Source organism: Paroedura picta, chromosome 13, assembly GCF_049243985.1.
Source record: "Paroedura picta isolate Pp20150507F chromosome 13, Ppicta_v3.0, whole genome shotgun sequence".
NCBI lineage: Eukaryota > Metazoa > Chordata > Lepidosauria > Squamata > Gekkonidae > Paroedura > Paroedura picta.
Window position 1 is genome coordinate 1,680,681 of NC_135381.1, and position 23,251 is coordinate 1,703,931.

The window sequence follows — 23,251 nt, forward strand, 5'->3', positions numbered from 1 at the left end:
GGCGAGGCGAGGCGAGGCGAGGCAGGTAGGCCCCGGCCCGCCTCCCTCCCTCCCTCCCTCCGGCGGGCTCCCTCCGTGGCTGGGCCGGGCGGGCGGCTGAGGCGGCGGAGGCGGCGGCTGCGCGCTGCGGTTCTGCGCTCTCATCATGGCGGCGCGGAGCCATGTGCAGGACCCCAACGACCGGCGCCTGCGGCCCATCTACGGTACCCGCCACGGGGGGGGGGGGGAGGGAAAGGAGGGAGGGAGGGGGCCCGCGGAGAGACCCCCCCTGACGCCCCCCCTTCCTTCCCGCCCGCCTGCCTTCCCGCCATGCCCCGCGCGCGCGCCCTTCGCCGCCGCCCCTCTCCCCCTCCCTCCCTCGCCCGCCTCAGGGGTGCCCTTCACCGCCCCCTCCCCCTGCCCTGGTTGGGGGGCGACGGCCCCTTGCTCGGCCCTGCCTTCTCTCGGGGGGGGGGCAGAAAGAGCGGGAAGGGCTCCCCCCCCACTTCCCAAAGAAGTCAGGGTGCCCTATGAGGGGGGGTGGGCTGCGCCCCCGACCCGCATCTTCCCCACGGGCTGCTTGGGGGGGGGATATACCCTGCGGGTGCGGTGGACGTGGGTATGGGGGGGGGCGTTGGGGGTAAAATGAGCCCCAGATCAATGTCTTCCGTTGCCTTCGAGGCCGGGGGGGGGGGGAGGGTGTTCTTTATTTTGCTGTGAAACGTGAGGCCCAGGTCAGGTCCTCCCAGTGAAGGTTCCCGGGGTGGGGGAAGGGCGTGGGGTGCAGGCCTTAGGACAGGTTAACTGTGGGCTTGAGGCCTGGACTTTGGCTCGGGCCCCTCTGCAGGCTGTTTAAATGGGGGGGGGGTCGGGAAAGAGGACTGCCAGGCAGCTTTGAAGGGAGAGAGGAGCAGGGGCAGCTGACCCTAAAAAGAATGCAGCATTTCAGGAGTGGGAGTGGTCTGCCCCCGACCGTGGCCGTCTCCCTTCTCAGACTCTGGAGGCCCCTTTGCAGCCTGTGCATGGAATGTCATGTGTAGTTAGGAATTGCCAGGCCTAATCCCTGTACCAGGATGGCGCCACAACATGTATTTGAATAACGCCGTGTGCACGCATACACATGGCCTCTGTGCCGTTTCCTTGTTGATGCTCTAGGTCCTGCATGAAACTTTTCAGATCTTGGCCTCTTTGAGTGATCATGGACCATATTAATTTGTGTGTGTGTCCCCGGAGCAAACAAGAAAACTTTGTCTCTACAGGAAATTCCTCTGCAGTACTCCAGATTGGTTACCCACTGTTCTTTTTCTACCTTCCCTAGGAAGTGTGTTAGTTAAGAACATGGAGTGCTTTGCTGAATACTTTTGCAAGTCCTGGCAAAGGAAGATAAAATACAGTCTGAGAACTTTCTAAATTGTCATTGGGAATCCTTAACGTACAGAAAAGCAGTGTATAACCCTGAAGAAAGTTCAGCCTGAGACCAAAAATCAGAAAACTTTACTCCTGGGTAGACCTGTGAAGTTTCCTGCAAACCTGGAGTTTTAAAATGAAGTTGGACTGATGCATTTTGAGATAATATCCTTAGGATGGGACAGGAACAATTCTGTCTGTCATATGTAAAGTTCTATCTGTCTTCCTCTTGGCATGAATCACGTTGACTCTGAACCTGATTCTGCTCAGTATTAATTCGTAAGAACTACTTCTTTGGAAAGAGAATTCCTTGATTTTCAGATGTGTACAATCCATTTCAGCACTATGCACTTTGTTGCTGCATCCCCCTTTGAGGTGTTTTATCGCCTTGGAAGAATGAGTGCATTCTTAAAAGGGTGTTTTATGTTTGAAAATTAGGTTAGAAAATGTGAAAGGGCCTAAGTGATGCATTCTTACACTTCGTTCTCCAGAGTCGTTTGGGAAAACAGACAAACAATTACAAAAGGACTGTTTTGAGGACAAGTGGCCATCCTAAATGCACTTGGATCTGTCATCCTGCTTGGAGCTACTTTCTCTGAACTACTAATGCCCGGAAGAAAACTGATAAATACACCTGGAATGTTTTGATTTGAAAATGCAGGTGCTAGGTTGTAAGGGTTCTCAGTTTTGTGTGTACCTAATAATTAGTAATTGTCATGTAGTGGAATGTAAGTGTAGTTAGGGCCATAAATTATTCTTGCATCTGTTGCCCTACATCTGTGAATGTGACACATAAACATCAGGGCAAAACCCACAATTTTCCTCTGAAGGCAATCTCATTTACCTCTGCAGCTAACATTGTGATTAAGCACGCCTTTGTTTTGTTTCATCAGCAACATTTAACCTTTTTGTTTGATGATGGCTTGTCCCCCTTTTGTATCTTAATTGGTTACATGTTACAAACAAGTTTAATTAAGCTGTAATTATTCGTCTCCCCTAAGCACCATCCTTCGACCATTTAATATTCTGATGATAAGAATTTATCTTCGTGGTACAGGTAGCTAGCTGCATTTTGGATTCTTGATAAACTTGCTTGCATTATTTGGATGCATGATATTTCTGCTTTGGATTCCTTGCAGCTTAATCCATTTCCAATAATGCTGCATACTTTCATTTTAAAAATCATATTGCAGCCTTCTCACTGGTTACTGTTCCAATTAGCGTACTATTGAAAAGTTATAATGCAACTGCAGGTACAAGTTTTACTGTGGGAGACATTTTGCAGTGAATGTGACCGGCCGACTCTGTGGCATTGAATGGCCACAAAATGAACTCACTTCATCTCCGTGGAGAACCAGTGTGGTGTACTGCTTAAGAGTGATGGAGGCTAATCTGGAGAACCAGGTTTGATTCCCCACTCCTCCACATGAAGCCTGCTGGGTGACCTTGGGCCAGTCATAGTTCTCTCAGAAATCTCTCAGCCTCACCTACCTCACAGGGTGCTTGTTGGTGGGAAAGGTGGTGCACAAAAGCAGGATATAAAAGCCAACTCTTCTTCACTGCGTTGCCCATACAGCGTGGAGCTTTTCCAGGTTATGAGAAGACTTTGGTCTCGGGTCCCTGAAGACATGCAGACTTGTGGTTATCCTTTGGCAATACATTTTGCAGATAAAATCGCTCACATTTTCTGCAACTTAGATTGCTGCAGTTTAGTCAGATAAGTCTTGGAGAGCTATTGGATTGCAGTCTGGGTTGAGTTGCATAGGTGACTTTTTGGTTGGTGAGTCTGGATAAAGTGGACAAAAAAGCTACATAAAAGCGTGCAGCTCATTGAATCTAGGTTCATCCCTTGCCCGGCCAGTAGTACTGAGTTGGGCCAGGTTGGTCAGCTGGGCACGGGAAGCAATAAATGACTCTGAGAAAGCCCTGGCTCTCTGGTTGAGGCCAGCATCACTGCTCTAGGGCTGGGGATCTTGAGACAGATTTTGTGAGCTCGAGCATAAACTTTCTCTTGGAGGCTTAAGGGAAGAGGCGGTCCCGCAGGTATGAAGGTCCCTGATGTTTTGGCCAGCTTGAATCGGATTGGTCCTCAATACAGCTGGGAGAGCACTGGTTGTATGTGCTCCCCCCACCCAGTTCCAGTGAGGTGTCTGGTCACTGCATTTTGGACCAGTGGAAGATACGAGGGTTGCCCTGCATAGAGCGAGTTGTGGTAGTCCATCACCGTGGCCTTGGTCAGGTGCTGACAGGTAGGGTGCTGCTGCCATGCTGGGCAGAGATGGTAGAGAGCCTGGTAGGCAGCATTTGTGACCTGGGCCTCCAGGATCACGGCCAGGCTCCTAGGGGGGCCAAGGTTCTAATGCATTCTAAATAGGGCTTCCTTCAGAAATTGGCAGCAGCAAGTTGTCTCTACTGGATACCCTGTGTTGAAAGAGACGTGTATTTCCAGGCACAATTTAAGACCTGTTTTTTGCTTATAAGGCCCTGGGTGGCTCGGCGACAGGGTACTTGAAGGACCACCGTCCCCATATTGTGCAGCTCACTGGTCAATATCCTTTCCTCAAACCTTGCTCTCTGTGCCTTACGTGCAGAGGTTAGGCAAATGGTGATCTGTGGCGAGGCTTTTTTGCTATTGGCATCTTGCCTTTGGATTGTCTAACCCTGAGGTTCATCTGGCTCACTTTGCCTTCCTTCAGACTCTAGGCCAAAACAAATCTCTTTACCCAGGCTTTTAATGAAGCGGTTCCATCTTTTGCAGCAGACTTATGGCCTGATCCTAGCCTGAGGACTGTTTTATCCATACCATTTTAGGCTCCCCCTGTTTATGCATTTTAATTGGTTGTTTTTATTGGTGTGTTTTATTGCTTTGTCTTAATTCCTCATGTTCCTACTTCCATTAAATTAATAGCAAAACATCCATGGATTGCTTGCTTTAAATCACTGACATGAGTCATACTCCTGGAATATATGCAGCATTTACACCACCTTATGTGTGAACCCATGTCCAGATGAGCGAGAAAGAGCAAATAAGTTAGGAATTCTTAGTGGACCCTGTTTTTGAACTCCAGTTCTGTCTCAAACTGGTGGATAAGTTATGTGTGAAGAGCCATTATGTTAAATCAGAGCAGTGATCTAGCTAGCTTGGCATTGTGGTCTGGCAGTTGGCGTTAAGAGTCTTGGGCAGAGTTTGCCAGATTCCTGATACCGAAGATTAACTGCAGGTGCCTGGAGTTGAACCCAGAACCTTACAGAACCAAAACCGGTTCTTTACAGGCTGAAATGTTGTCCCTCTGTCCTTTTTGTTTGTTTGTGTATTCCAAGTTCTACCACTGTGAGAAGGGATGGAAGTGGAGAGTCCTAAACCTGAATGTTGTTGTTAGGTGCGAAGTCGTGTCCAACCCATCGCGACCCCGTGGACAATGATCCTCCAGGCCTTCCTGTCCTCTACCATTCCCCAGAGTCCATTGAAGCTTGCACGGACTGCTTCAGTGACTCCATCCATCCACCTCATTCTCTGTCGCCCCCTTCTTCTTTTGCCCTCAATAGCTCTCAGCATTAGGCTCTTCTCCAGGGAGTCCTTCCTTCTCATGAGGTGGCCAAAGTATTTGAGTTTCATCTTCAGGATCTGACCTGAATACAAATGTTTAAAATTAATAATTAAATATTGTCTCTATTCTGTTCATAGCATTTATAATCTTGTACACCTTGATCATGTTCTCCTGAAATCATCATCTCCCCCCCCCCCAAGCCAAATGTGAATGTAGTTACAACGAGGCCTAGGGGGTACAAATCTATATTTCCAGTTTGGGGTTGTAATCACGTTTGGTCTTTTTGTCTTTAGATTACCTTGATAATGGCAATAATAAAATGGCAATCCAGCAGGCAGACAAGCTGCTGAAGAAACACAAAGATCTTCACTGTGCTAAGGTGAGTTCGGGGTCTGCTTGTTTTAACTTGCTAAATTGTCCATCTTGAACAAGCCAGAGCCCACCGTGCCTTTTAGCTGTGGCCTTGTGGAGCGTCAAAGGCTGCTATTTCAGAGAAGTGAGATATTTTTGTTCTTATGTCAGCTTTCTGCAAGGGGGGGGGGGGTGCTCCTTCTTTGAAACTCCTTCTCCATAATGATTTTTCATTTTAGCCTAATCGTTGTTACCCTGCCCTTCCTTTCTCTTCACATAAAACAAATGAGGTCAGCTTTTCATTAGCCAAGTGCCTAAATTGCAGCAAAGTTAATCATTTTCAGCTTTTTGTTTCTTACCACGGCAAATTAGAGTGACGTCAATTAACATTGGTCAATTAGCCAGTTAAATAGGGTTAAATATTTTCAAGTGGTGGCCAAGTATTTCATCCCAGAGGGGTAACCCTGTCAGTCTGTCATAAAGGGAAAACTATAGGAGTGCAGTGGCATCTTGAAAGACCAGTTATGTTTTTATTCCAGCATAACCTTTGATGGGCTAGACTCTACTTTTCAGAATTCAGGGGTAGTCAAACACTGGCAGGGGCTCAAGGGAATTGTAGTCCATGGACATCTGGAAGGCCGCAGTTTGACTACATAGATAAAATGAATGGATCTTCACAAAATGTAGGAAATACAAAAAGAAGCACACAGCTGGGTGTGAAATGAGGAAGTACTTCAGTCCTATAAAATTCCAGTCTAATCAGGAAAAACAGACTATTCATTAGCTTTGCTGAACTACTTAACACCTGTAGTGAGTGGGAAGTCCCAAATATGTATCTCACTGTGAATGTTAACTAACTTTAGCAATGCCTGAGGAAATTAAAAACAAAAACTTTGCTTATGATTTATGAAGAGGGAAATTGGGTAGAAATGTTCCATTTCAAAACTTGCCTGTTCACTTTAAGGCTTGGGATGCTGGTGAGTTCCTTGGTCAGATACTCTATGAGACTGAGAAGAACCTTGTGTGGGCTGACATCCTTCATTATTTCGTCATGGCTGCCTCTCAGATGGTCTTTTGCTGCATTTATGCTCTGTGGCTCTAACTGTACTTCAAAACTGATCTGTGTTTGTTATAATTGCTGCACACGCTTTTGCGTTCAAGGCTGAGAATATTTCAAAACTGAGAAATCTCAGGAATTGCAGGGTCAAATCAAGGGTCTATACCAGGGGTAGTCAAACTGCGGCCCTCTAGATGTCCATGGCCTACAATTCCCAGAAGCCCCTGCCAGCATTCGCTGGCATTCGCTGGCAGGGGCTTCTGGGAATTGTAGTCCATGGACATCTGGAGGGCTGCAGTTTGACTACCCCTGGTCTATACAGTGCAGAATATCGTTCAATTGTATTTATATTTGCCCCGCATTGTTAACTATAAATAATAAACAATAATGGAGGACGGTAAAAATATCACTGTTGCTTCTTTTTTTGGAGGTGGGGGAAATGGCTCGCTTTTATTTCCTCCTTCCATGCATCCTTCAAAGTAACACGTTTGGGTAAAACAGTAAGAACTATTATAGAATATTGAAGAGGATAGTTTAGGTCAAGGGTGGCCAAACTGCGGCCCTCCAGATGTCCATGGACTACAATTCCCATGCTGGCAGGGGCTCGTAGGAGTTGTAGTCCGTGGATACTGGGAGAGCCACTGTTTGGCCACCCCTGATTTACATATTAATGATGCCATTCTATGTATTTTACAACTGTAATAAATAGACAATTTATTCATCCACAATAGTAGCAGAGCCTATAACCTTCTGCTTGGTGTGCCCCTTCTTGTCCGGGCGAGGTCTGCCAAGTTTGGGCTGCTAAACTGAGTGACCCCTGTTGTCTGGTGGATGAGGGGCAGGCTTGTTGTGTCTAATGCAGGCCTGTTGTTGCTACCCTCGCCCCCTTCACTGTGCATCTCTGCAGCATATCCTTTAAGGAGAAGCTCCCTTTTTATAGCTGTTGAGGAAGTCCTTGACAGCTGCCTCTTCCTTTCGGGACAGGTCTTGAAAGCAATTGGCCTGCAGAGAACCGGGAAACAAGATGAAGCGTTCACTTTGGCTCAAGAAGTAGCAGCTCTGGAACCCACAGATGACAATTCCTTACAAGCTCTCACCATCCTTTACCGGGAAATGCACAGACGTGAGTTTCCCAGCTTATTTTTCTCCTCTGTACTTCAGATAGGGCCACAACTTTAAATATTCTTGGCGCTGTCAGTGAGGACTTATTGAGACAGTCTGTTCAAAAGGGTGGCCTGAACAAGGCAACATCCGTTCTGAACATAGGAGGGGGAGGGGCAGCAGATGACATTTACATTAGAAGAAGAAGAAGAAGAGTTGGTTCTTATATGCCGCGTTTCTCTACCCGAAGGAGGCTCAAAGCGGCTTACATTCGCCTTCCCATTCCTCTCCCCACAACAGACACCCTGTGGGGTGGGTGAGGCTGAGAGAGCCCTGATATCACTGCCCGGTCAGAACAGCTTTATCAGTGCTGTGGCGAGCCCAAGGTCACCCAGCTGGCTGCATGTGGGGAGCGCAGAATCGAACCTGGCTTGCCAGATTAGAAGTCCGCACTCCTAACCACTACACCAAACTGGCATTACTTGTAGCCTGCTTTTCTCACTGAAGCCCAAAATATTCTAGGCAGGCAGTTCTGGGGAGCTCTCAGGTCCCTAATATTTCCCCACTCTTGGCCTCCTTAGAAATGTTTGGAGCCTGTGTGAAATCCCGTTCTTGATGAAGTTCCTTTTGGTTGGGATATGATGTATTGAAATGTCACTTTCTGCTGCAGCGGAGCTGGTCACAAAACTCTACGAGGCAGCTGTGAAGAAAGTGCCCAGCAGTGAAGAGTATCACTCCCATCTCTTCATGGCCTATGCAAGGGTTGGAGAATACAAAAAGATGCAGCAGGTACTTGACTTGACGAAGACCTCTTTGGGCTCTGTTGAGCATATTGCGTTTGCCAGCCCTGCGTTGCTAAACTTGTGTCCAAATCAGGTTGCTTCAGATGTCCGAGGAACAGGGAGCCTTGTTTAACCATTTGACCTCCTGTGTAGCTTCCTGCATTTTACTTGTGAGTGGAGATCTGTTTAAAAATCTAGATTGTGTGTGTGTGTGTGTGTGTGTGGTTGGGGCAGCAAAAAGACTAAGCGAATCAAGGGCCCTTGGAGTTCTAATTTTTCTGGGCACACAGAATCAGTGATTCAGATGCTGTTCTTAAAGACAAGCTCATGTGTTAGAGCAGGGGTAGTCAAACTGCGGCCCTCCAGATGTCCATGGACTACAATTCCCAGAAGCGAATGCTGGCAGGGGCTCCTGGGAATTGTAGTCCATGGACATCTGGAGGGCCGCAGTTTGACTACCCCTATGTTAGAGTGTTCACAGATCTGCTTGGGCTGTAAAGCAACATAATGCAGCGCTAATATTTAGAATGTTTATTTTATACCCTGTTTCCTTTTTTTTTAGGCTGGAATGGCACTTTATAAGATTGTACCAAAAAACCCTTACTATTTCTGGTCGGTGATGAGCTTAATTATGCAGGTGGGTACAGCACTGCAGAAAACAGCAGTTGTCCCCTTGAGATGATTTTGCTTGTTCTGAAGGAAAACCAGCCAGGTGACATGGGTTAGTTGATTGCACTGCGAACTGGGTGAGAACCAGGTTAAAATCCCCACTCTGCCACGGAAGCTTTCTGGGTGCCCTTGGCCTAGTCACACATACAGCCGAACCTCCCTTGTAGCAGGCTGTGGGGATAAAATAGCAGAAAGTAGAATGATGAAAGCTGCTTTGTGTCCCCAGTGAGGTAAGTAAATAAAAAATAAAGGGAGAGGAGAGATGCTTGGTAGTTTTTGCAAACACAAGCAAAGAAGGATTTTGATAGAGCTTAACCCTGCTTTCTATGAATGGGGAGTTCCTGAGGGTTTCATCTTTGTCCCTGTGATTCCCCTTTTGGTGCCTCAATGAAAACATGAACTCCTTCACTCTGAACAGAACACTTAGTTTGAGAAAGAGGCAGAGGAAGGCAGCATCTGGAAGGGGAATCAGCTTTTCCTCTTCAGTCTCATTGAAACTCCTTCCTTTGATGGGTGAATTCTGGGGTTGTTACCAGAGGGAACTGTAACTCTGGACTCCCAGCAGGAAACCTCCTCTAGAAGTCAGTGGCAGAACTGATTCGTTGTCTGCTTGGATCTGCTACATGAATATTTTATCACTGGTTGACCTGGCTGGGAGAGGCGGCTCATTGGTATGCATCCAAGCTTCTAGTTTTACAAATTTGCAAATTACTTGTGTTTGGAAAGCATTATTTGCTCTTCCGGATGCTCTTTGGGAAGTTGTCCAGTAATATTTCTTTGTGAATGCTGCTTGCAAAAACCTCTATATTTCCATTTGCCAGGGGCAGAACAAAATAATAGATGTGGAGGGGTTCTCCAGGACTCTTTAAAAAGGTTTTGGAAACTATTCCTGTGGCTTGGCCTATAATGGGGGCGATAAAACCAGGGCTGAACATGTCAAAAGTCTTAGGGTCATAATTGTAGTAGTTAAAGTGTCAGACCAGAACCTGGGAAATCCTGATCTGAATCCCTACTCTTGCCATGAGAGCTTGCTGGGGAACCTTGGGCCAGACACACACTCAGAACTGACCCACCTCACATGGTCGCTGTGAGGAGAGGGGAATGAGGGAAGCTACTTTGTCCCCATGGGGGGGAGGGGGGAAAGAGGGACATAAATAATCCTTTCATTATAGGGAGCAGGAGACCCCTTTTGAGTGATTAACAGTGTTCTAGCTCAAAGTAAGGCATCTCTGTATTCTTCTTTTCCAGTCTATATCTGCAAAGGATGAAAACCTCTCAAAAACCATGTTTTTACCCCTGGCGGAAAGGATGGTAGAAAAAATGGTGAAGGAAGATAAAATAGAAGCTGAAGCGGAAGTAAGATTTTAAAATGCATATCTGAGCTCATGTTTGACCATAATAAATTTGCATTGTGTCTTCTGTTGGTTTACGCAGCTTAATTTTAATAGCTTCCTTATATGCAGCATTTTGGTATGGGGGTGGTGGAAAATATGGCTGGGTGTAAAGAGGTGAGGGTGGAAGACCATGCATGGCCAGAGACACTGGACCTGCTGGGAGAGAAAGTAGGGGATAAGAACCACAGGTACATTGGGGGAGGGTCTGAAACGCTTACCTTGGCTCCCCTGAGGTCACATTTCCTTTGCTTATAGCTGTGGCTCAGCTTGTGAATATCAACCCCCCCCCAAAAAAAAAAATTTACCTGATCAACTTGGGATCAAATTTGTTTTCTTTTTACCGATATGGCTACCACTTAGAAAGAATAAGGCATCATTATGCAGAAATGGTAGGGATTTTTTAACATGTGCCCTTCCTTTTTCTATATTCTCCTGAATTTGGCCATCATTCTCCAGAACATTAATAATTGTGACAGCTCTTTGTTCCAGACCACATCTTTTCTGGAGAGTCATGGCCTTTAAAAGCCGGCATCTTAGGAAAACAAATGTGAGGGAGAACCTTACTAGGCAAGGCCATGCTGGTAGTATTCTAAGCCCTTTAACATTGATCGCTCAGGCTCTGACTAAAGAAAGGGATAGTTAAAAAACGTTCCTCTGTTTTTTAATTGTGGAAAGTGGTACCAAGTTGTTGCCAATTTAGGGCAGATGTTCAAAGGAGGCTTGCCGTTGTTTGCCTCTGCATCGCAACCCTCCACTTTCTTGGTGACCTCCCAGCCTGGGCTCTCACCTGGGCTCCTCCAATGAGCTTCTGAAATCTGAAAAGGTCAGGTTACTCCGGGCCATAACTTCGGTTCCCTGGAGATCACCATTCCTTTGGGTAGAGCTGTGGCTCAAGCTATTATGTGCCCACAAACACCATGAAAAAACCTTTACTTTATTTGAGAGCTCTTTTGGATTTTTAAAAAATGTACACAGGCTGGGTTGATTCTGCAAACTGTACCGACTCTTAATTTACAGTTGTGTCTCATTTCTCCCAACTTCTAAAGGTTGAGCTCTATTACATGATTCTGGAACGGTTGGAGAAATATCAGGAAGCGCTGGATGTGGTGAGAGGAAAACTAGGAGGTAACTTATCCCTCTTTCCTATCAGACAACTGCCCAGCCTGTCAGTGGTTAGCGCAAAGCGATATGTTTTGTTCTGTATAATCAGTTTTATTTTAGTCACCTTTATCTTATCTAGCAAGGCAGTCATTTTGTTCTGAACAACTTAGACTTTAAAAGCTTGCAGAATGATGGATGGGGAGGGGTCAGAGCAAAGAATTCACGTGGATGGGCTGTTGTGGATCATGCCCACTTGTGGAGCAGACAGAACCCAGCAAGGTTTCAATCTTATGGCTACACGACAGGCTACCTGCAAAATCAGATCTGCCATTTCAGTCATTCTTGAAAGGTAGATTCTGGTGAGTAGCCTTGTTGGTCTGAAGCAGCAGGACACAGTTTGAGTCCCAGGGCACCTTTAAGACCAACAAAGTTTTATTCATCAGATACTGGACTCAAATTTTGTTCTGTTATTGAAAGGTGTAATTGGTAAAACAAAGGGATAATTAGCAGATTAATTTACCGTGTTGGAAATGCTCACCCGTTCCAAAGCGAATTCCACACACGTTGGATAAGGCACTTTACATGTGCTTTAGAAGTGGAGCTGCAAAAGCTCATTTAAAGTGCTTTATCCAGTGTGTGGAATAAACAGGTTTCATCTTCTTCTATTCTGTTGCATCCTGAGGTCAACCATGTCAGACTGGCAAACAAGTCCATGGAGGTTATTGGCACTGTTGTTTTTTAACTCACTTCCTTTCTCTTACCTACCCATTGTTGTGACCTCAGTTTGTAAGGGAGGAGAGGGGATTATCCTGTAATGCTTCTCTTCCTGCTTGCCTGGGGGAGAGGTGGCTTTTACCTGCTCTGGGCAATGACGTGAATGACTGTTGAAAGACCTGAAGTCTTGAGAGTGGCGCGAAGCCATGGAGTTGACCATGTGAATTTGTGACTCTTTGTTCAACTTAGAGAAGCTGACAAGTGAACTCCAGAGCAGAGAGATCAAGTGCATGGAGATGTACAAGAAGCTGGGCAAGTGGCCAGAATGCAGCGCTCTGTCAAGGAGGCTCCTGCTAAAAAAGTGAGTAGGAGTTTGGGCTGCTGGCCCCTCATCTGGAGCCCCTCCCTCAAGACTGCTGCTTATTTATTCCCTTTTGAGAAATATATTCCCCCCTCTCTTTGGAAACTCAGGGCAGATTATTACAGGATTCTAAAATACATCCGGTTCCTTGTTTATACCATAAACTTTAAATTAATCAAACTAAATTCGACATCTGAACCTTAAAACATTAAAACACCAAGTCAAATATTAATAGTTTAATTTGTATCTGACCCTTCTCAGATTAGCCTTCCTGGGGTGGTGAACAACAAGTCAGGCATGCCATTCGTTTCAACAACAATAAAGCAATAAATCGGCATAAAATTAAAAATTATAGTTAAAAGGCAACTGTCAGCCCAGATGATGGGTGTTTACTGGCCTGCTGATATGACAGAGTGAGGAGGTGAAGCCTGTCGGAGGGACTGGGGGAGGGAGGCCTGGTCTGTTGCCACTGGCTGTCGTGCCGCTACAGCGCTGGCGGCCCAGGGCTGCGCCGATCGCTGAGCCAAAACGCACACCGCTACTTCCGGTGCACTCCTAAGAACCCTGTCCTTTGCGCAAACCCGTTTCCGAGGTGAGTTGGTGGCAACCAGAGACAGGACCCCTCCCTGATGGAATGTTCTTCTCCTTGAGGCTTGCTTGGTTCCTGCATTACTCCCTTTTAGGCATCAGGCCAAAGACATTTCTGTTTACCTGAGCTTTTAATGAAAGGGTTTTACCACTGGCTTAATAGTACGTTTTTGCTTGGAAAGTGCTACTGATTTTGTGCTCCCTAATTGTCTGTGATTTTACGTGCTGGTTAATGCTTCAATTACAAATGCTTAATGTTTGCGTTTTCTTTTGTAAGCTGCCCCAGGCAGGTTCCCTGAGGAGGCAGCATAAGAATTATTTACGTCAACATTACACTGAATAGGCCTGAGTGGGATTTTGAGCAGACCTGCTTAGGGCGTGCTCCCAGCCACGGAAGTGGCTTCCAGTTTGACTTCAAACCCAACTCAAAGGGCTCCTTTTGACCTTTTAAATCCCTATGGGATTGGGACCAGAGTGCCCCCAGGAGGTGCCTTCTCCAGTGCAGACCCACCCAGTTGTCAACATCATCCAGAGGAGGCCCGGCCAGTGTTCATCTTCGTGGCCTCTGCAGTCCCACATGGGGTTCTGTGGAATCGCAGGCCTACCAGGGAGAAGAACTCGCAAGCTACATATATATATATATATATATATATATAATATCCTAGAAGCTCCCCAGAGTGCTCTCTCCTCCCTTACAGAGGGGGGCTTTCCCGCCCAAAGTAATCCTCCTTCCCGAAGGTAATGGACATGGTTGTCTGAAATGGGCTTTCAGTTTATGTTGAACTTGCTGCTGGCTCTTTGCAGGCTATACCATTTCATTTATTTCTATTTCTATTTTTATACCACCACTCCCGAAGAGGCACAAGTTCATTCTCTGTTTGCTGTTGACTGGCTGGGGGTGGTGATGAGGAGTTTTCTTCTTGCTTCATTTTTAAAAAATGGCGTTTATTTAATAGTCGCGTTACATGCCAGTGAACTGCTTTTGTGATCCTTTTTTGTGACTGGAACAGCTGGATAGAAATACTTGAATAAAAAAGGAAATTCTGGCTCTCAGAAAAAAGGTTCCTCTACCGAACTGGTCCTTGCCATATTTCTGTTTTAGCCCAGATGACTGGCAGTTCTACATCATTTACTTTGACTCCGTTTTCCAATTGATCGATGCAGCCTGGACGCCTCCGGCAGAAGGGGAGCAGTGAGTTTTCTTACCTTTTTAGGGTTTTTAGAGTTTCTGCAAACAAGAAGGGTGACCTGGGAAGAATTCAAGTCTTGTCACACAGGCCAGCATAATCTATCTTGGGCCCTTCCAGATAATGGGGGGGAAGCTATGAGAAAAGTGGGACAACAGGGCCTTGTCTTTCAACATGTGGATCCAGCACTGTTGTGGCCTGATGTGAACTTTAGTAATTCGGATCCTGATACACAGAGGCCTTTTGGACACAGACTTTATGGGAAGATCTAAGACAGCCCAAATCCATCAGCTTCTTGGGGCGTGTGTGTGCATCTGCATCGCCTTCTGTCCCTGGATTCACAAACGCATGGCAGAGTCCCTGTCAGTTTCCTCAGTTTCTCCACCGGCATCCAAGGCTGCTCTGCCAGTTGAATTTCTGGGGGAGAGAGAGCCTCTTGTTCCATGGCAAAAGCTCTCTTGGGTAGGGAAGGTCTGCTGTTTGGGTGGGCTCTGGGACTGCAGAACAGCAATACGACTGTCTGTCCCTTCACCACAACTGTGCAGTGAGGAAAGGTACAATGGAAATGCTGCTTCTTGCACACAGCTCTCTGGAAGGCGAAGTGCACCACAGCGTAGAACAAGCCGTGACTTTCGTAGAGCAGAGGATATTGAAAGAAGCCAACAGCAGCCGGCCGCTCCGGGGACCGTACCTTGCCCAGCTGGAGCTCATCAGACGCTTGCGGCACAGAGGGTGCAACGAGGAACGCAAACTGGGTAAGAGCTGCTAATAGGGGGCCAAATTGAGCCCCAGGGGAGAGGGTGCAACTCTGAAAGGCAGCTCTCCCAGCCTGGGATTGCAGGTGCTGATGCAAACGAGAAGCAAGAATTGCAGAAATTCGCCCGTTCTTTGGGGAGAGGATTGTTTGTCTTCTATTTTAATCCTTGGAGTTAAGAAATGGCTCATGGGTAGTAAATACTTGGGTGTATTGGCTGATACAGCAGAGCCTCATGGACTGGTGCAGGAAAAACAGCTTTTAATTTCACTTTGACCAAGTGTCATAATTTAATTTGTACGTTCAAAGCCCTTTTTATCAGTGTTAAATTAATTGTATGAATCCTGTTGTTACCCGCCCTGAGCCAACCAGAAAGGGCGAGCTATAAAAATAAAGTTATTATTATAATATTATTATTTACCAGGAAATATTGGCTCTTAAAAATCCCCCTTCCCCAGGCCGCAATTGAAATAAAAACCTTTAAATGGTCTTTGCAAGGAAAATCTTTCTTTCAGTAGGTTCTTGGTAAAATACCAAGGGTGACTTTAAATACCCCACCGCTTCTGCTGCTTTGTTTGGGTGGGGGAGGGGCTAAGGGTGGTAACCAGGTTAAATATCAATCAGGAATACTGGAAATGAACTGGGCTGAGAGCTGGGCTTGATCGTTCTGTGTGTGCATTGCATGTTTGTGACATAAAAGTTTCTTGAAATATTTAGCCTCTTTAATTTACAGAGGTGACAGAAACTTTGCAACCTGCTGTGGAGATTTGACTGTAAATTTGGTGTAGTGATTGATTAGGTTCCACCCACGTCTTCTGCAAAATAAACTTTTTCCATATTTCTGTCCTTTGTTTGTGTAGAGCAAGCAAACACAATTCTGTTGGGTTGCAGCCCACTCTCCGTTTTTCAATCCCCCTGGCAAATTTCAGATATTCATTCCTTGCACCTCTCTCCTTCATTTGTGGGAAGATCTAAAGGCCAGTCCATACCTATCAGCATGCATGAGGACTGCTTGCCCAGCCACTCCTGTATTGTTTTTCCCCTTGCCGGATTCACAGAGACCATTTTATGCTGGTCTGCCCCGATGCAGGACCCACCCGTGTCCAGGGCTGCCTTCACTTGGAAATTGTTGGAAGGGTGGAAGGCTCATGTTCTGTTGCATTGAACTTGGCAAGGTGCAGTAATGATAAAAGAGGGTTAGAAATAGAGCAAATAGGAGAGATTAGTAGGGTGCATGGCGGCATCCAAATTGGCTCTTCCAGGCCGACGCAGCCAGCGCCACAAGGGGGGAGGGGAGGGGAGGCGAGGGAGCCAGTGCTCTGTGCCTGCATGTGTATGCTGACTGGCGCACCGGCGGCCAGGCCTCCCCCCCTGCAGCACAGCGCAGCGCTGGCTGTGTCGGCCTGGAACGGCCAATTCAGACACCGCCGTGAACAACCCTAAGTGGGTGAACTGGGAGGTTAAAAGAGCGGTTAAAAGAGGAAAGAGTCCCGTATTACCTTAAAGACCTAACAAAATTGGTGGCAAGGTATGAGCTTTTGTGATTCATGGTTAAAAGAAGGCCAAGGAGTAAAAGGAGGGTGGTGGGTGGGGGTGCACAGAGTATACTGTGAAGAGAGGAAAAACAACATTTGTTTTGTGGGTATCCAGATGGCCTTCTTGAGTGTTGGGCACCAAAGAGGTTTCATTTCTGGGTCAGGAGAAGGAGCAGCAGATGGGTCATGGAGAAAATGTCATTGGGAACGTCAGTTACAAAGTTAGGAAATTACTGTTACACTGACACAGTCTCTTTCACAATCTCAGCAATTTTCCTGATTTGTTATGTATTATTTCTCATGTGAGAGCAGTAAACCTGAATTCAGATATTTGCATTTGCTCTTCTGGAATACAAAAGAACAGATAGAGCTGGTAGCCCCACCATAGTCCCACCAAAGAGACTTTCTTTATGGATATGACGTCTTTTTTGATCCAAGACTCTCTTAAATACATCGACGTGCTGATGATGACTTCCAGCATCCAGTTTAATTCAAAGGCATAAGTAGCAGGAGTCCTTTTTTCTTGACTATGATCAGACACTGCAAGACAATACTTTTATTTGCAGAAATGTAACATTGAATCCAGTGACGCTCCTGGTCAGTCTTTCTCTGATCAAGAACCCCTTGGCAGAATGGAGTCATTGTATCCATGAACAGCAGAGCTTTAATTAATTGTCTCAGAATAGATATCTAATTATTTGGGCTGACGAGAACTTTTAAAACATGGTAAGTAGAGTACAGAAATGTCAAAGCAGTTTGCCTTAGATTTATAGGTCTGTTGTCAGTTGATGCCCATTGGCTAAGTTGTCTCTGCACCGTTGACTTATTTACAACTGCATATTGCACATCATCTGTCCTGTCTCCATTGCTAGGCAGTCCAGAAGAGCTCATGTTCGAGTATTTCAAGCGATTTGGAGATAAACCCTGCTGCTTCACTGATCTCAAAGTATTTGTAGACCTCCTCCCATCCACCCAGTATACAAAGGTAAGCTCAGTTGCATTTGATTCTCTCACATGACTTTTCTGTCATGTTGGGTGCGGAAGAGTCATGTTTTTAGACTGATCACCTTGTTATCACAACTCCCAAAGGATGCAAAAAGTGGAAATGTATTTGTTGGGAGGAACTTGGGACTATTCGAGCTTCTGCATTTCTCAGGGCTCTGATTCAGAATTCTGTGAAACGAAATCCGGCAGATTCTTGCACCCACCAAAATGGCCTATCAAACAATGCCATTTCGTTTTTATTGAACCGCCAGTGTAAAGCTGTGATTTTGCTTGGCCTGTCTCAATGCTGACGAGAAACATTGTACACCATCAGCCATCACTGGAGGTGTGTCCCATTTTAGGAGTCCTTGGTGGGGGGCTTATGCTATTAACAGCAGCTTTCCAGGATGAATTCAGCAGCTGGGAATCCAGTTCAGCTTCATTGTTCAACTAAGCCCCTGGGGGGAGCTGCTGTGTCCAGGGGTTGTATGTGAAAACCCTGTCCAGTCAGGATTTGTAAACAAAATTGCTGAGGACTACGGCATGGGCATTGTTGATAACTGGGGATTCTTTGTCTGAATATTACCCTCTCTTTGCTGGCTCTCATTCAGCTCTTGCCAAAGGTCACTGAACATTGGGGCATACTCTTAACAGACACTCTTTTTAAACAGACACTGATTTATAAGCTACATTGGACCAATGATGGTTTTTATCTATTTAAAGAGTCCCTGTGTTATTTTATTTATTTATTTATTTAGATTTTTATACTGCTCTTCCCTATGGCTCTGGGCGGTTTACATAAAACATTTTGGAACATTGACATAGAACATATAGGAGCTCAAGACGATTTACAGTGTAAATAATAATGAAATGCATTTAAAACACTAGTAAAAATCAGTGATTTGAAACTGCTGGTAGACAGAAGAGCTGATCACATGCTGCCGTGAGTAAAACTCTTGGACCGGTGTGAAATCGGCTGTGATCTTAAATATCTTGCCATTTTAGCATTTTTAAAGGTGCACTTTGAGACCTCTCAGTGATTGACAGAAGCTTGGACATTTGAACTGTCGGATGAGGTCAAGGTGTCTAGCTTTGTAGACTGATTCTTTATCTACTTAATTAATATCCCACCTTTTCTGCAGTGGAGATCCCAAGTGGCTTATAAAGTGACCCTATCCAAATGCTGCAGTCATTTTCTGAAGCCCTGCTTTGGTGGCCTGGGCTTTCAGTGATTGAGCAGGTGGCAACCTGGGAGAGAGTCTTATCGGTTGTGGCACCAAATCTTTGGAACTCTGTCCCCCAGAGAGACTTGCTTGTCCCCCTCTACTGTCCCCTTCCAGCAGATGGGGGATGTTTATTTGAAGTTGAAGAAAAATAAGGTTTTTGTACCACACTTCACTGTCTGAAGGACTCTCAAAGTGGCTTACATTCGCCTCCCCTTCCCCTCTCCACAACAGGGTAGGGAGTGTGGTGAGGCTCAGAGAACGGCTTCTGACAGTTGGCTGCATGTGGAGGAGTGGGGAATCAAAGGTCTGTCATGCACTCTCTGGAACGCCATGCCCATTCATGGCGCTTTACAGAAAAGAAATGGGCAAGTCCTGCTCTTCCAGGGTGATAAAACAGAACTCAGCCATGGTCCAAATTTCCGTTCTTATTCCCCCCCCCCCCCCCAGTTTATCAACCAGCTGTTGGGCGTCATCCCTTTGTCGGCACCATCGGAAGGCAAACTTGCGTTGCCCGCTAACATCAAGGCTCTGCAGCAGCATCTGTGTGTGGTGCAGCTGACGCGGTTGCTCGGCCTCTACCACGCCATGGACAAGGCACAGAAACTGGGGGCCGTCCGGGATCTGATGCTGCGGTATCGGCACGGGCTGGAGTTTGGTGAGAAGGGTTTGAATCCGCTTTCCATTGTAAATTTTGCTAGCACTCTTGGGTCGTTACGTTTTTCTTCACTGACACGATGTGAGCAAGTCTAGCGTCGTGATTATAGAGAACCAGGCCCACGGCTGTTGCTGATAGCAGGCAGTAAGACCATCAGGGTGCAATCCTGTGGATGTGAAACTTGGAGGAACTCCCATAGAATTGTGGGCCTGCCCTGAGTAAATGGACAAGAGATGGGCCAGCATGTGACACCTTCAGCAGGCCAGCTGATGCTTGTAATGTTGGATGCTCATGCTTCCGCTCTTGTGGCTTTTTGCCTGGATGTGTTATTTTTGCTCCAAATTGGTTTCATGTAAGCTGTTGCATATTTGGTTGCAGCAAGAGGCTGATATGCACAAATTGCACGCAAGAGTATAACTGGGAAAACAAGTGCCAAAGAACCCAAGAAAAAAGTACAAATAACAAAGTTTGAGTCCAGCGGCACCTGGACGATCAACGCTTGCTATAGGGCAACACGGCTCCCTACCTGAAACTTGAATCAAACACACCATTGTAATATACCTGCACAGCACCTTTAGTGTCAAGTGCAGCAAGTACATAACTACCGTTATGTTTACGACAGGCCTGTAAGGTAGGCCACTGTTGTCCTCCCTGGACTACATGCAGCAGAACAGATGTGGCCAGACAGCAAACTCAAGCAATGGCAAAATTTGAACCAGGGACTTTCCAGAGGCAGCTGATTATCTTGGCTGGCTACATTTCAACCAGCTTGATAAGTTTACATTTTAAAGAAAGACTTGGGCCTTAGCAGTGTCTCTTAGAAATGCCCCCCCCTCCCGCTAAAGAACTGATGAAAATGAATTTGTAATAGGATGAAAATAGATGGTTCTTAGTGTAATGTGTGACTTTGTTCATTGTCTTTGTGCCTTCCACCTGATAGGAAAATCCTGTTTGAAGACAGAATTGCAGTTTTCAGACTACTACTGCCTACTGGCTGTTCACCTGCTCCTTGACATCTGGCTAGAGGCAGGTACGTCTCTGCAAACTCCACTCCCTGCATGTGTGCAAAAAGGGATCCTAGCCCAGGGTGGGAAAGTGCTTTAACTTGGGCCACAGTCTGTGCATTTTTGTCCCTTAGAAATGAGTGCATTGGAATTCTCTCTGGAGAATTTGGGAGAATTGGTATGGCACGGCAGGGACACATGTGCCTCACCTGAGCCCTGGTTGCCTTCCCCACACTACTTTGGTAATGCCTGGCCAAGGAGATGGTGTGGAAGGGATGGGCTGCTGTGGGAAGTCACTATTCGGTGAAGCTGCCATGTGGCAAGGCCAGCCATTGGTCCACCTAGCTCCGTACCGCCTCCTTTTTTGCTAGATTGCGGAGGGAGGAGCACGGTAGGGCTGGAAATCATGGCCGGAAAAACTTTTTCTTCCTGTCCCATAAAACAAGCAGCAGACACAGAAGTTGACGAACAGTGTGATTCAGAACCGGCAAGAGGGTTCAGCTTCTGAAAACTCCCTGCTATGGGAAGTGCTAATGGCCGTTAGTTTAGAGAATTCAACAAACGTGTGACGCGTAGCTCCACCAGCGGTTATTAACCCCGGCGACTGAAGGGATACTCCTGTTCAGAAGGGATGGCCAGTGTGGTGTGGGGGAGACGCTGGCCCTTGTTTGTAGACCTTCCGGGGGTATCTGGCAGGCCAGGGTAGGCAGCAGGGGGCCAGGCTGGATGGACCATTGGCCCAGTCCAGCATGGCTGCTTTTGCACCCTTTGGCTTAGCAGCTGCTCAGAGCAGCCTTCCCTGATGCTTGTTCCTTGAGATCCCTTAACTGAAGGGACTGGACATTCTGCTGCACAAAGTCCACGTTCTGCAAGTGAGCCTTCGTCCCCAAGGGATCTTGTTTGCCTTTTCTTGATTCACAGGTTGGGAGCAGGGGCTCCAAAGTATAACAATAAAATAAAAACTAAGCCTGGGAGTCTCGGATGCTTTGGGGGAGGGGGAGGCCTTTCCAGCCCTGTTGGGTTTGCCTCGTCTCTCCCCTCTTGGAGCGGGTGCCCGATTCTTGGCAACGGCTTGAGTGTAGTGTTCTTTACCAGGTGAAGAGCCGGCCGCCTGGCAGTGCTTGACTTTGCTAGAAGAAGGGCTGACTCACAGTCCCTCAAACGCTCAGTTCAAACTGCTGCTCATCCGAATCTACTGCATGCTCGGGGCGTTCGAACCAGTTGTGGAGCTGTACTCCAGCCTCGACGCCAAGCACATACAGCACGACACCATCGGGTGGGTAGTGTGTACGTAGAATAATCCGTTGGCTTTGTCCCTGTGCCCCAGGACTCCCTTCAGGCCTTGCGTTCCTTCCCACATCGTTTTGTTTTTAACTCTGAAGCCCTTTGTTGACCCTACTGAGGTGGATGAGTAAGTACCAGAACCCTTCAAGCTGCTTTTGAGGCTAGCGGCTTAGATTAGTAAGTCGCAAATCTAAGATCACTTCCAAAAATATTACACACCTTTTTCTGTGTGGCCGGATACGGCGGGAAGGTCTGCATGTGAGTGAACGGTGCGCATCATGTGGAACTCAGATGTGGTTTTGAAGACAAGGGCGTGCATTCCGAATCTGAGTACTTCACCTGCGTAGTTTGGCTAACAGCCAGGGTTGCCAAACTGTGGCTCTCCAGATGTCCATGGACTACAATGCCCATGAGCCCCTGCTGACCCTGCGATTGGGCAAGCCTGGTCAGGACTACTTATGCTTTCCGCGGCCAAATACGAACTGAGTTTTGGGAGCTCCCCTTTTGGAGACTTGTGGCTCTCGGAAGGCTTAGGGGGCTGTGCTGGGTCAAGTCCTATTCAGGCCCCCTTTCCCCCCTCCTGCATTTTGTTTCCTGTGTTAAATATTTCTAATGTACTTTCTGACCTTTGAAAAAGTGGGGGAGGTTGGGGGAGAGGCCTGCTGAAGCTCAATCTAAGCAGTGTTGTCAGATGCAGAACTTGTGTTGTTCTGATTTTTAATCATGCTTGCATTGCAGTTACTTGCTGACACGATACGCTGCAGCTCTCGGGAACTACATCGCTGCCTCACAGTCCTGCAACTTTGCGCTCAGGTTTTTCCACTCCAACCAGAAAGATGTAAGTGGCAGACAGTGTCTTTAGCCATATTGTAAACCTTGAGGTTCTGATTTCTACATGGGGTGCCTAGCCTGTGGTTAGGCCAGTAATTCCCGAGCCATTGCCACCCGAGATTCAGAATATCTACTGACTGAAGCAGCCACCAGTGTTGTCTGCATGATTCAGTGTTCCGGACTTGCTTTCTTGCAGCAGCCTGTGCCTTGCTGCAGCTTGTCCCTGCCACGAGTCTGTATCATAACTGCCTCAAGAGGAGGGTGCCTGTTGTCCCTTCATAAGCAGGAGAGGCACACCCTGAACAGAAACACTGGGGATGCGTCCTTTCAGAGCTGGGAGTAGTTGACAATTCAGCTGGGTCCAGATGGTAAATGCCTCATTGAGACAGGAATGGGCTAGGAGACACATTTGAATCTACTTGAGCCCAAAATAGACCTGAAAAATACATTATTGGTGTTTTTTGCTGTATATTTTGGTATCCCAAGTATATCCAGGTTTTCTCATTATGAGCCACCCTGAACATATACATTTTTATAATAAATACATAATTTTATTTAAAGTCAGGAGCTTAAGCACATAAGGCTATGGGAGCAGAGTATACCAAATGAATAACCTTTGTTAGTGGAGGAGAGAATCCAAGCTGGGTTACTCCTGCTCGCTCCGCCAAGTTGGCTGGGTTATAAAATCCGGCTAATGCTTTTCGTTCTGGTCCTTGTTAGTATAGTCGCTCGAAATCTA

General features: G+C 46.7%; 1 protein-coding gene across 2 annotated transcripts in view; it reads left to right on the plus strand.

Annotated features, from left to right (window-relative positions):
* The first annotated feature begins 26 nt into the window (after window positions 1-26).
* The window catches only part of NAA25 (N-alpha-acetyltransferase 25, NatB auxiliary subunit), a 35,251-nt gene continuing 12,026 nt past the window's right edge, over window positions 27-23,251 (plus strand). For both annotated transcript variants that reach the window (XM_077308811.1, XM_077308812.1), the window contains exons 1-15: window positions 27-203; window positions 5,228-5,313; window positions 7,327-7,465; window positions 8,114-8,232; window positions 8,788-8,862; window positions 10,143-10,250; window positions 11,335-11,413; window positions 12,353-12,464; window positions 14,155-14,244; window positions 14,825-14,994; window positions 17,401-17,513; window positions 19,186-19,393; window positions 20,334-20,423; window positions 21,493-21,673; window positions 22,420-22,519. In XM_077308811.1, the coding sequence (XP_077164926.1) occupies window positions 146-203; window positions 5,228-5,313; window positions 7,327-7,465; window positions 8,114-8,232; window positions 8,788-8,862; window positions 10,143-10,250; window positions 11,335-11,413; window positions 12,353-12,464; window positions 14,155-14,244; window positions 14,825-14,994; window positions 17,401-17,513; window positions 19,186-19,393; window positions 20,334-20,423; window positions 21,493-21,673; window positions 22,420-22,519 (1,728 nt within the window). In that variant the 5' untranslated portion in view covers window positions 27-145. The remainder of the gene's footprint in view (window positions 204-5,227; window positions 5,314-7,326; window positions 7,466-8,113; window positions 8,233-8,787; window positions 8,863-10,142; window positions 10,251-11,334; window positions 11,414-12,352; window positions 12,465-14,154; window positions 14,245-14,824; window positions 14,995-17,400; window positions 17,514-19,185; window positions 19,394-20,333; window positions 20,424-21,492; window positions 21,674-22,419; window positions 22,520-23,251) is intronic.